The following is a 13,118-nucleotide window of genomic DNA, read 5'->3' on the forward strand; positions in this document are numbered from 1 at the left end:
GACAATTACAAGTATACAAAAACATCTTAAGTCAATAATAATATACAAAGCTTACAGATCATACATTTGAACTCTACTGGTAATACATGAAACTAAGAACTTTTTAAACAGGAACTTTTTTTTTTGCATCAGGCAGTTATACCTTCTCACCATGTGTTACATAAGTTACAGCTTTATAAAGAACTGAAAATGACCACAGCTTTCTTACAGCCCACATGGCACAGCAAAACAGTGTTGATTGAATCCCATTTACTACTATAAATGGAATTTGCTCAGTTTTGTTCAGTAGGAGACTTTGGTGGTTTGCCAAACACCAAGTGTCAGTTCTATTTTTAGTGATGATTAAGGTAAGTAGAATAAGTTTTATATTTTAAGAACTGGCAACAAAAATTCTGCCATTTTTAAAAATGAAACTACTGTAAATTGCACAATATAGTGTAGTGTTTCATCATTAATTCCTATAGAATTTCAGCCTACTTTCTAACAAAAAGTGAACTAAGATAAGAATCCAGTTGAAGTGTATGTATGCATACTTAGTCAGCTGACTAAGTATGCATACATACACTTCAACTGGACTTGATATGCACTTCCCCTAAATGGATATTTATCCCCAATTTATAAATGGTTTCTTTATAAAAATTATTTAAAATTAAATATAAAAATTGCTTATGGAAAAAGTATTCCACCATGTGGCTGGCTGATAATTTTAAAATTTAGCAAAAACTATTTTTACTTTGACAGTTCTTGAATTTTTGTAATTGTACAAAAGCTCATACAAGAGGAAACTTTTGTTTGTTTGAGTACTTCAAAATGCAAATCACATTTAAGTACTTTTCCATTTGCTAGATCAATTTTATTTTGCTAACGTTAAAATCAATTCTTAATTGAGAACAGTATTAATATGAACAGTATTAGTATTAATATCAATTACTTTCTGTAATGGTACCATTTTTGATGAACTGGGGTGAAAATCAAAAAAGTCCTCAAGGTGCATAAGCAAACTCCTATGCACCTTGAAGGCTAAATAAGTTTCTAAAGATTCAAGAACCATAACCTAATCATAATCACAGTTTTATAATCCTTACCAATATAATCTTAGCTTAAAATCTGATGAAAATTAAGCTTTAATCATACACAAGCACTGCATCTAAGGATATCTAAGCTGAGATGGATTGAAAACATCCTCAAAGAGAACAAAACCACTGCCAATGTATCTTCCTTTCTGTTCCAACCAAGGGTTGGGTCAGATGAATCAAAGCCTTCCATCTTTTTATATCTTCCCAAATCTTATTTTCAGTTGTTCTCTCCCATTCAATTCCCTTAGTTTCCTGAATCTGATCTCTCTATCTTTTCCGGAGTCTTCCTCTCAACCTCTTCTTGTCCATTTTCATCTCAAACATTCTTCTTGTACCCTGTTTTGTTGAGTTGATTCTCTTCATGTGTCCAAACCATTGCATATGTGATGCAGTCACCTTCTCCCTCAAATATTCTATTCCCAAGTTCATTCTAATGTCAATATTTCTAATTTTGAATCTTCTAGTTTCAGCTAGCATAGTCCTTAACACCTTCATTTCCATTGCTTGGTATCCTTTTAATTCATCCTCCATATCTCAGTAGCATAGGTCAAAATATGCCCTATTTATCAGCTTTTTACACTTCATTGGAATTTCCCTAGCCTATAACCAAGCTGTTAACATTACAGAAGAAACTGACTAGCTGCTATTCTCCTTATTTCCATATCTGGGCTGCCATTCTTTAATTTTAAGTTTGACAATTTTAAGTATGCTCCCTAGGTACTTAAAATTGTCCCCCAACTTCCAACATTTCATTTCCTAATTTTATCCCTTTTACACTCACTTCTCCCCCTCTCCATCATCTCTGCTTTTTTCGGCTACTTATCTTTAGACCATACTCTGACTACTTTCCCAATGTGTTAGTTTCTTTTATTAAAGTTATTCCTCCTTGTTTGAGCAGAGGACAACACCTGCAAACACCTTTTTTTTTATCATCAACCACTACAAGGATGACAATGACTCCATAACAATAATAAAAAGTAGTGGCGACAATACACTACCCTAACCCTGTCAAAGTCCATCGGATAACAGAAACCAGTCAGAGTCCCCAAATTTTGTCCTCTCACGACTTTCACACTTTAAAAATGTATTCAATCATCACAACCTCCTCCCTGTATTACCATTTTCTCCAGACTTTCCCACACTTTTTCTCTTTGCACACCTATATATACACTACCTACATATACCATATTATTCATTCCATTTCACTATGGAGCAAAGATATGGGTACCTATCACCCCATTAACGTTAAAAGGATCTTTTCTGATACAGACTGGCTATACCAGATATCACTTAAGCAACAATATCTCAAGTAACACATTTCCCAACTGGTAACTAACCCATCCTATACTCCACACTATCTTCCATTTGACATGTAAAATTGGATCATATTCCTGAATGGACAAGGACTTTCATCAATAATAGCCATATAGTGCAAGGAAGCCACAGATTTTTACTGTACTGGCTGGCAAAAAAGATAAAAACAACAAGTAGACAAGAAAATAATTTTTTTGCTTCCCTCCTCACATAGGTAACTATCCAGTTGACCTTTGAATTTATTCAAACTGTCAGTCTCAACTACCTGCAAAGGCAACCTGTTCTAGCAATCAACTTGCTGGCTAACAGAAAACTTCCTACAATCTAGATTAACCCTCTTCCTCTGTAATCAAAATTTATGCTCCTGAGTTCTGGAATTCTCTATAACAGTGAAAATTCTGCATTAGCATTAGTAGAGGCATATGATGCAAGAAAGCAAGCTTATTCAGCATCAGCCAAAAAAAAAAAAAAAACAACCCTCTCCCATTTCACCCCTCCGTTCGTTCGAAATACCTGTCCAGTTGAGCTTTAAATTTGTTTAGGCTATCAACTTCAACAACAAGTGATGGAAGTCGGTTCCACCAACCAACCACCCGCTGGCCAAAGGCAAATTTCCGCACATCTATCGGACATCCGTCCTTCCTCAATTTGAATTTATGCCCTCTGAGGTGATTATTCTGAGAAAGATGAAGAATACCATTGGCATTGAGCATGCTCAAACCATTCAAAGCCTTATACACCTCTATCAGATCACCTCGCCGGTGCCTAGTCTCCAGACTCTGTAATTTGCAAAACTTAAGCCTTTCTTCGTAAGAGCAACCCTTTGTTCCATTTACTAATCTTGTTGCCCTTCTCTGTACCCGTTCCAGCAGCTCTACATCCTTCTTGAAATGAGGCCTCCAGACCTGTATACAGTACTCAAGATGTGGCCTAACCATTGCCTTATACAAGGGAATAATCACCTCCTTATCCCTGCTGGAAAAATTCCTGTATATCATTGACAATACTCCATGAGCTACACTTGCAGCCTGTCTGCACTGCTCAGAGAACTTCATATCTGCCTGCACAACCACCCCCAAGTCCCTTTCATTCTCTACCACTGTCAGTGTTGTACCACAGAGTTGATACGTTGCTCTGGGGTTGCTGTTTCCCATGTGTAGTACTTTACATTTGTCAATGTTAAACTTCATTTGCCACCTCTCAGCCCATCTGCTCAACCTTTCCAGATCCTGTTGCAGCAGCATAGTGTCAGTAGTGTCCTTGACAACCCTGCCAACCTTTGTATCGTCTGCAAACTTGGACATTAATCCCGATATACCATCATCAATATCATTTATAAATACAGAAAACAATAATGGACCCAACACTGAGCCCTGAGGGACTCCACTAATAACATCAGTCCACGATGAGCAGTGTCCATTGATTACCACTCTGTCTTCTCCCCCTCAACCACCCCTTTATCCATAGCAGCAATTTGCCTCCAATGTCACACTGCTCCAATTTGTGTAGCAGTCTTCCATGCGCAACAGTATCAAAAGCCTTTCTAAGATCCAAGTATATAATATCAAAGTTATTCCCTGCATCCAGTTCTTTTGTGACTGCATCATAGTATCCAATCAAGTTGGTCAGGCAAGACTTCCCCTTAACAAAACCATGCTGTGTCTGAGCTATAACTGAAGTCTTGTCTAAATGATCCTGCAGTGCTTCTTTAACCAGTGCCTCCATTAATTTTCCTGGAACAGAAGTTAAGCTCACAGGTCTATAATTACTTGTGTCAGCCTTTGATCCTCCTTTGTGAATTGGGGTCACATTTGCACATTTCCAGTCTATGGGTACCTCCCCTGAGTCCAAGGAAGCTCTCATAATTATGGCTAAGGGTTTGCTTACTTCCTTTGCTGCCTCCTTTAATATAACTGGATAGATCCCATCCACCCCGGGTGCCTTTCTTGTGTTTATCTTCAACAGTTTCTCCTCCACTTTACTCCCAGTTATTTCAAGATTCTGTAACTTACTGCTAGAGTTGAATACACCTCTGGCATTCCCCTCGCTGAATAACTCCTCATGTGTGAATGTCGATGCAAAATATTCATTTAGTTTGTTAGCTACCTGAGCAGGATCATCAACACTTGACCCATCAATATCAAGTGGACCAATCTGATTCATCCCTTTCCTTCTAGAGTTTACATAAGTAAAGAACTCTTTGCTGTTTTTCTTTGCATCCCTTGCCAAGGATTTCTCGTAATCTGCCTTCGCCTGCCTAACCTCCTTTGTAACTTGGTTGCATATCAACTTGTATCTATCATAGGCTTCTGTGTCATGTGTTAATCTGTAAGTATCCCATGCATTTTTCTTCTCTGCCATATGCCTCATTAGTTCATCTGACATCCATATAATGTAATACTGCTGCTATTAATAATAATTAATGTGCATACTACTCCATACACATTGGTTGTGCATTTATTTTACTGCTCACATCTGGTAAGTATGTGAGCAGTAAAATATGCAACAGTATCAAAAGCTTTCCTAAAATCCAAGTATATGATATCAAAATTATTTTTTTTGTATCCAGTTCCTTGTGATCACATCATAGTATCTAATCAAACTGACATTGACAAGACTTACCCTTAACAAACCCATGCTGTGTCTGAACTATAACTGCAGTCTTGTCTAGATGATCCTTCTTTAACCAATGACTCCATTTTTTCTGGAAAAAGTCAAACAAACAGATCTGCAATTACTTGCATCACCTTTGATCCCCTTTGTGAATTGGGGACACATTTACACATCCCCAGTCCATGGGGACCTTCCCTGAGTTCAAGGAAGCTTTCATAATTATGGTTAAGGGTTTGCTTACTTCCTTTGCTGCCTCCTTTAATATAACTGGATAGATCCTATATACCCTAGGTGCCTTTCTTATGTTCAACTTAAACAATTTTCCTCCACTTTGCTCTCAGTTATTACAAACTCATTTAAGTCTTTAATAGTTTGATAAGCTTCTGACCTCCAGTTCCCTACAGACTTCCTCATGTGAATGTAGATGCAAAATACTCATTCAGTTTGTCAGCTACCTCAGCAGGATCATCAACAATCTAGCCATCAATATCAAGTGGACCAATCTGATTCACCCCTTCCTTCTAGAGTTTACATAAGTAAAGAAAAATCTATTATTAAATCCATCTGCTGATGCTTTCTTAGATAACTTTCTACTGATGTTCTTAAATGTTTAATTTTGAATGCTGATTATATTTGTCCCCATATCTATGGATGGGATTCACCTCTTAGTCTGTTATCAATTTATATTAACGATGTCTGAAATCCTGGCAGTATTTTTTTCCCTTTAATTATATTTATTTTATTGTATATATATTTTTGCTGGCACCCTTAGTTTGGGTGGCTATCGGCATGTGATTTTTGTCAGCACCTGAGAAATGCACTTTGACAGTCCTTGAAGCACCTGTACCTAGAATGCAGCACTGACTCTCCCTGTCAGGTAAGAATTCCTTGGGAATCATACCCTGTTGTCAAAAAATTTGATCAGCATAGTCTTGATATCCTGGACTTTTGTAAACTCAGCTTTTTAAGCCTTGGTGATGATTTTAAAGTCCATTATTTTGACTGTTTCTGGGTTGTACTGAAATACCCAACCCTTATCTCTAGTGACAATACAGTCAAGGAAATTATGATTATCTTAACAAGTCTGGATGAAGTCCATCCAGTTTCCATGATAACATTGTTACTTCGCTCATCTGTGAGACTGTGGCACAAATTTTGAACAGACCTTCCTTTTCTCTAAATCTATGTAGAATTTGAGGAATCACATCCTTCATATCCAATTCATCAGCCATCATTTTGAGGGTCAAAAGGACTACCTCTTGTCACAATTTCTCAACCTCTTGCAACCTCTGCCCTCATTTGAGAGGTTGATGGATGCCCACTTCTTAGGTTATCGTGAACATCCTCGCATTAATCTTTGAAATGGTTATACCATTCTAACATACTGGTACAACTTAACATTTCATCACCATTGCCGTTGAAGATTACCTAGTTTAAAGCAAAATTTGCTATTAGTTTGTTAATCCATTGCAAAGTTGTGACATGGAACATTACCAACACTAATGAAAGTGGTTGTTACTGTCAACCTGTTGGCCCACTGGACAATCTCTGTACCACCATCCATCTGTTGGTATGAACTACAACGAACTGCTTCAGTTAATTTTAAAAAAAACTCATTGAACATAAATGCAACATTGTACAACCATGTTTTACCTAATAATAAATGGAACATCTGCTGCTAAGACTATCATCAATACTTCTGTGGTCCTATTACTTACTATTACACTATATTTCAAGACTTAACCAGTAAAATTTTTTAAACAGCATTCCAAGGGGGAAATGAAGGATTTTCATAGTATATGGTTTGGCAAGCCATATAAAAAAAAAAAAAAAGTGGCTTGGGCAACTAAATGGCCACCATTGAAATAAACAATTTTCAAAATGATTGCATAATTAAGCTGGAACTATTAAGCACATCTAAAGATAGTCATTACTAACATGTGAACTAGAACATTTCAAGCCAAGCTTTCTTCTTCTATTTAAGAATTTGTTTTATAGTACAGAGAGAATGTTTTATTATTATAATATCATAATCATAAAATATACTTTACTTCTTTAAAAGAGTTCCAACAAAAAAAATTAAATATTTTATTCTACTTTACTCCATTTGAAATACTTGCCTCCCAATCACTAGGACTGATACTTCTAAGACCTCCAAAATGATCCTCCACTAGTTTCATTAAAGATAATGGACTGGCTCTCTTGATTTTTGCTTCCTCTTCATCTTTATCTACTCCTTCTTGAACTTCCTCTTCTGCCTCTTCCTCATCTTCTGTATCAACTGGAATGAATCCTAACTGCTCAGGATCTACTGAATCAACATCACCATATAAATGAGGAGCCCAGTGTTGAAGAAAACTGTACACATCCTCAACCCTGTATGAATAAGTTAAAAAAAAAAAAGAAAGAAACAGGAACTTATTGTACGCTATTGTTATTTGTTAATTACCATTGTACAGTCTATTGAAGAAACTATTTTATGAACACTACAGTAGCAAATTAAATTAAAGGCCAGTAAACTGATTGCAGTGCATAGAAATATACAAACAAAAAAGCAACCCAAAAAAATTCTACTTAAAATTAAGTTCTTGTAGGTTAATCAAAATTTGCCTGCATATTAATATTATATTTATAATATTAATAAAAAATTAATATTAAATATAAATATTAAAATTAATATTTAGTATAAAAAGTAGGTAGAGATTTTTTTTTATAAACGAAATTGTAACAGTGACCAGGAGACTGCCATTTTTAAAGTAGCTCATGTGGTCGAAAAGGTTGCTGGTTTCTGAACAAAAATTAACTATCATATTCTCTCGAAGGCAAATCAACTAACATTGCACATATCAATATAATGCAAAGTATATCCCAATGTTTATATAACAGCCTTAAATATCTTTCAGTATATCTTTTAGCAGCTAGTTACACTATAGCCAAAGGAAAAGTCCTGCATCTTAATTACACTCATACTATGACTTAAAAGTATGTCCCTTTGTGAATGGTGCCTGAAGAGAGCAAAAGATACCAAGGCTATTTTTGATTTCTTTAAACATGGTTAAGATACTTAATCATTTTAAAAGCCTATTTTAACTTCAGATTGCATATTTCCTAATGTTTTCATTTATAGAACTGGAATCGTTCCCTGCAACAATAACCATTATGCCCATAACTAATCTTGCTTTACTTTGCTCTTTCCAGGTTCTTATGCTTCTATAATGCAATTTCCAAACCTGTGAAAATTTATTCAAGGTACAATGTAACCAATCCTTCATACATTAACATTAGTAGAGGCATATGATGCAAGAAAGCAAGCTTAGCATTAGCACATGATGCAAGAAAGCAAGCTTATATAGCATCAGCAAAAAAAAAAAAAAAAACCAGACCCTTCTCATTTCACCAGTCCACTAGCTCCAAATGTTTGTCCAGTTCTGCCTTGAATCTGTTTAAGCTATCAACTTCCACAATGACAGATGGAAGTTTGTTCCAACAATCAACCACCTGCTGGCTAAAGGCAAACTATTGGACATTATCTTACAACTGTCTTTCCTCAATTTGAATTTATGCCCTCTCAGACGATTATGAGCAAGAGGAAGAATCCCATCAGCATTCAGCATGCTCAAACCATTCAAGACTTCATACACCTCAATCTGATCACCCCTCAGGTGCCATACACCTCAATCTGATCACCCCTCAGGTGCCTAGTCTCCAGACACTGCAATTTGCAAAACTTAAGCCTTTCTTTGTAAGAGCAACCCTTTGTTCCATTCACTAATCTTGTTGCTCTTCTCTATACATCAGCTCTACATCCTCCTTAAAATGAGGCCTCCAAACCTGTATACAGTACTCAAGGTGTGGCCTGACCATTGCCTTATACAAAGGGATAATCACTTCCTTATCCCTGCTAGAAAAATTGCTGTATATCATTGACAAGACATCATGAGCTACTCTTGCAGACCATCTGCACTACTCAGAGAACTTCATATCTGCCTGCACAATTACCCCCAGGTCCTTTTTACTCTCTACCACTGTCAGTGTAATACCACACAGTTGATACGTTATTCTGGGGTTACTGCTTCCCATATGCAGTATTTTACATTTGTCAATGTTAAACTTCAGTTGCCACCTCGCAGCCCATCTTCTCAACTTTTCTAGATCCTGTTGCAGCAGCATACTGTTAGTGTCATTAACAACCCTGCCGCCCTTTGTATCATCTGCAAACTTGGACATTAAGCCTGATATACCATCATCATTATCATTTATAAATACAGAAAACAACAATGGACCCAACACTGAACCCTGGGGACTCCACTAATAACATTAGTCCACAAAGAGCAGTGTCCATTGACTACTACTCTGTATTCTCCCACTCAACCATCCCTTTATCCATAGCAGCAATTTGCCCCCAATGCCACACTGCTCCAATTTGTGCAGCAGTCTTCCATGTGCAACAGTATCAAAAGGCTTTCTATGATCCAAATATATGATATCACAATTATTCTTTGCATCCAGTTCCTTTGCGACTACATTGTCCTTGAGGTTGTCACAGACATTCTCTCAGATATGCCAGACAAGCTGTTCTTGCTACCTGGGAGTCTAAAACGCTGATGGAACTGATATTCGGGTGACACTCAAGTCAAGTGGACCCAATTTCGGCGAAGTCCGGATGGTCTATGACAGCCAAATCCTCTGCTTGCACCTTCACGATGGTGGGACTGTTAGTAATCCTGGGTATAACCTTCATGCACAAGTACATGGTGGGTGACCACCCAGGTGTGAACCAACATAAGCAGAGGTCGAGGTGTGGCGCCCACACCACATGGAGGAACGCCGCCCCTCTATGTTACCAGGCAGTACTAGGTGGTAGATGACTCTCATCAACCGGTGAAATACCACCATTATGCTTATTGGAGGCTTGAAGTGGTGGAACCCATGTTTAGTCTCTACAGCTAAGTTCCGGCCAACCCTTCCCTATCTCTTCCATCATGCAGTATGATCGATGATTTTTGAGGTTATGATGAATGTTGTGGCGAGATCCAATATTCCTTACATTTCGAGGGTACAGCTCTAAAACGGTGTTCGCAGGCCGGCCGCTAGATAGTACACCGGACCAAACCTATTGGTAACTCTCTAGGAGGCTTCCGGATCAGCTAGTGTATAATCTTGCTACCTCTACTCTGCCAGATAGTGACTGGAGGGAGTCCGAGTAGTGTGTATGCTGGGAGCATTGTCGAGGCCACGTTATGTCAAGGATCTGGGTATATTCTTACCACATGTACGCCATATCCAAAAATTTCATTACTTCATACAGCATGTCCCACCCACTTTTTCTTACTATTGAATACACCATGAATTGTCAAAATAATAGAGCAAGCTTATCTGCGAAAAGATCTAAACCTCCCAAGGACTTCCTAATTCATTTCACAAATATACGTGGTCTCAATTCCAATCTCAACGATTGTCCATTTCCACTTCCGGTCTTCCAAACCCCATGTACTTTTTCTGACTGAATCTCAGTTATCGGTTGATTCAACTACTGCTCATCTTAGATGTCCAAATTATTTGCTGTATGATTCCTTTCGCCTCAAAGGTGGTACTTGTGCATATGTCCATTCTGATATTCCCTGTCAGAGACTTGGCAATTTGGAATCTCCTCTCTTTGATCTCCTCTGGCTTAAAATCTCTCTACCTCATTGTGTAAAATTCATCTGTTGTCTCTACCGTTCTCCCAACTCCACTAATCACTTGGAGCTCTTTGACTTCCTCTCTTTGCAACTTGACTTTCTCCAGTCCAACTTTCCTAACAGTGAGGTAATTTTCCTTGGTGATTTTAACGTTCACAACTCCAGCTGGCTTCTGTTTTCTAGTCACACCGACCCAGCAAGTCGAGATGCTGAGGCTTTTGCAATTACTAATGACCTAGCACAGATTGTTCATTTACCTACAAGAATACCGGACAATCCTAATCATACAGCCAATATGCTTGATCTTTTTCTCACAAACAACCCTTCTAAGTACAAGGTTGAAGTGAGAGGTCCTTTAGGCACTTCAGATCACAACTTGGTGATTGTCTCTTCTCCAATGGAACCTTTATCTCATGGCTATTCCCAACCTCGTATTGTTTGGCATTACAAGAATGCAAAATGGGATGACCTGCGAGACTTCTTTTCTTCCTTTCCTTGGTCTGATTACTGTTTCAAAACTTTTGATGTCAACGTTTGCTCAGATCGTGTCAGTGAAATTATTCTTGCAGGAATGGAATCCTTTATCCCACACTCCACTTTAAAATCTCGTCCTTTATCTAAACCTTGGTTTTCCAATAAATGTGCTAAGGCTGTCCAAGAGAAGAATGTTGCATATCGTAATTGGCTTGTTTCTAATTCTTCAGTTTCATTTTCTGCCTACACCAAAGCTCGCAACAATTGTAAAGCAGTTATTAATCAGTCCAAACTAGAGTTTGAACAGGCTAAGAGTAGAAAACTTGCTTCTTGCCCTAATGGTAGCCGAGCATTCTGGTCTCTTGCCAAAGCTATTGGCCGCAACTTTTGCCCATCTCTGCTCCCACCTCTGTCCAAACCAGATGGTTCTGTTGTCACTTCAGCCAAGGATAAAGCTGACCTGCTAGCATCCCATTTTTCTTCGAGCTCATGTATTAATGATCTTGGTAAAACACCTCCCACCATTCCTAACACGCTCCATTCAATGCCTCCTGTGGTCTTCCGTCAAAAGGATGATTTTGACGAATCTTAATGCTAAGAAAGCTCCAGGTCCAGATATTATTTCTCCACTTGTTCTCAAAACCTGTGCTCCTGAACTTACTCCTGTTCTTTGCCGCCTTTTTTCATTTTCTTATTCCAAAGGTGTTTTTCCTTCTACTTGGAAATTTGCTCATATCCAGCCAGTCCTTAAAAAGGGTGACAAATCCCTCCCATCAAATTATCGTCCCATTGCAATTACTTCTACTCTTTCTAAAGTAATGGAGAAATCAATTAACTGCCAACTCATAAACTACCTAGAAACCTTCCGTCTGATCAACGATCGCCAGTATGGATTCCGTCAGTGTCGATCCACTGGTGATATTCTGGCTTATGTTACCCATTTATGGACTAATTCAATGGAAAGGTTCGGTGAAACACACGTAGTTGCTCTTGACATCTCAAAGGCTTTTGATTGTGTTTGGCATAAAGGTCTTCTATACAAGCTTCCATCTTATGGTTTGCCAACTGTTTTTAGTAATTGGTTATCCAGTTTTCTCTCTGATCGCTCACTGAGGGTGATGGTAGATGGCTCTCTGTCTTCTAACTTATCCACTAATGCCGGTGTCCCCCAAGGTTCAGTTCTTTCCCCCACTCTTTTCCTCTTGTATATCAATGACCTTCTTCCATTAAATGGAAATCCTATCCATAGTTTTGCCGATGATAGCACATTGCATTCAACTTTCCATTTTGAGAAACCTTGTCCAGCTCAATCAGCTTCAAGTTCTCGAAAATCTGCTGCCAATTCCTTAAATGCCGATCTTCAGGTAATTCTCCAGTGGGGCAAAGACAACTTAGTTGATTTCAACCCTTCTAAAACTCAATCTTGTCTTATATCTCGCAAAAAGGATTCTTCTGCTCCTATGCTTATCTTTAGTGACACTCCGATTTCTAGGCAAAATGATATCTCTTTTGGGGATTACCCTGAATTCTAATCTCTCTTGGCACAAGCACATTACAAATATTGCTTCCTCTGCATCTAAAAAACTTGGTTTTCTCTTTCGCTCTCGGCGTTACTTTTCTCCCAAACAGCTGCTCACTCTGTATAAAACACAAATCCGCCCTGCCATGGAATATTGTTCCCACATCTGGGGTGGTGCCCCCAAAACCTCTCTCAGGCTTCTTGATTCCATTCAGAAGAGGGCAGTTAGGTTAATTAATGATTCATCTCTAACAGAGTCTCTCCACTCGCTTTCTCATAGACGCACTGTTTCTGCTGCATGCCTCTTCTACAGATACTTCCATGGGCACTGTTCTTCTGAATTGGCTTCTATAATTCCCGCTCTCTCTTTCAAAACAGTCCGAACACGTGCCGCCACCAGCCAACATCCATTTACTGTCCAACTACAAACCCACAGAACCA

The 13,118-nt window shown here is 38.3% G+C and overlaps 1 protein-coding gene across 2 annotated transcripts in view; it reads right to left on the minus strand.

Annotated features, from left to right (window-relative positions):
* Positions 1-13,118, minus strand: part of LOC150077833 (oxidation resistance protein 1A-like) — a 374,929-nt gene that overhangs the window by 40,656 nt on the left and 321,155 nt on the right. For both annotated transcript variants that reach the window (XM_090384259.1, XM_090384258.1), the window contains exon 11: positions 7,124-7,379. In XM_090384259.1, the coding sequence (XP_090240385.1) occupies positions 7,124-7,379 (256 nt within the window). The remainder of the gene's footprint in view (positions 1-7,123; positions 7,380-13,118) is intronic.

This window comes from Mastigoproctus giganteus, chromosome 11, assembly GCF_048544385.1.
Source record: "Mastigoproctus giganteus isolate SK-2022 chromosome 11, ASM4854438v1, whole genome shotgun sequence".
Classification (NCBI taxonomy): Eukaryota; Metazoa; Arthropoda; class Arachnida; order Uropygi; family Thelyphonidae; genus Mastigoproctus; species Mastigoproctus giganteus.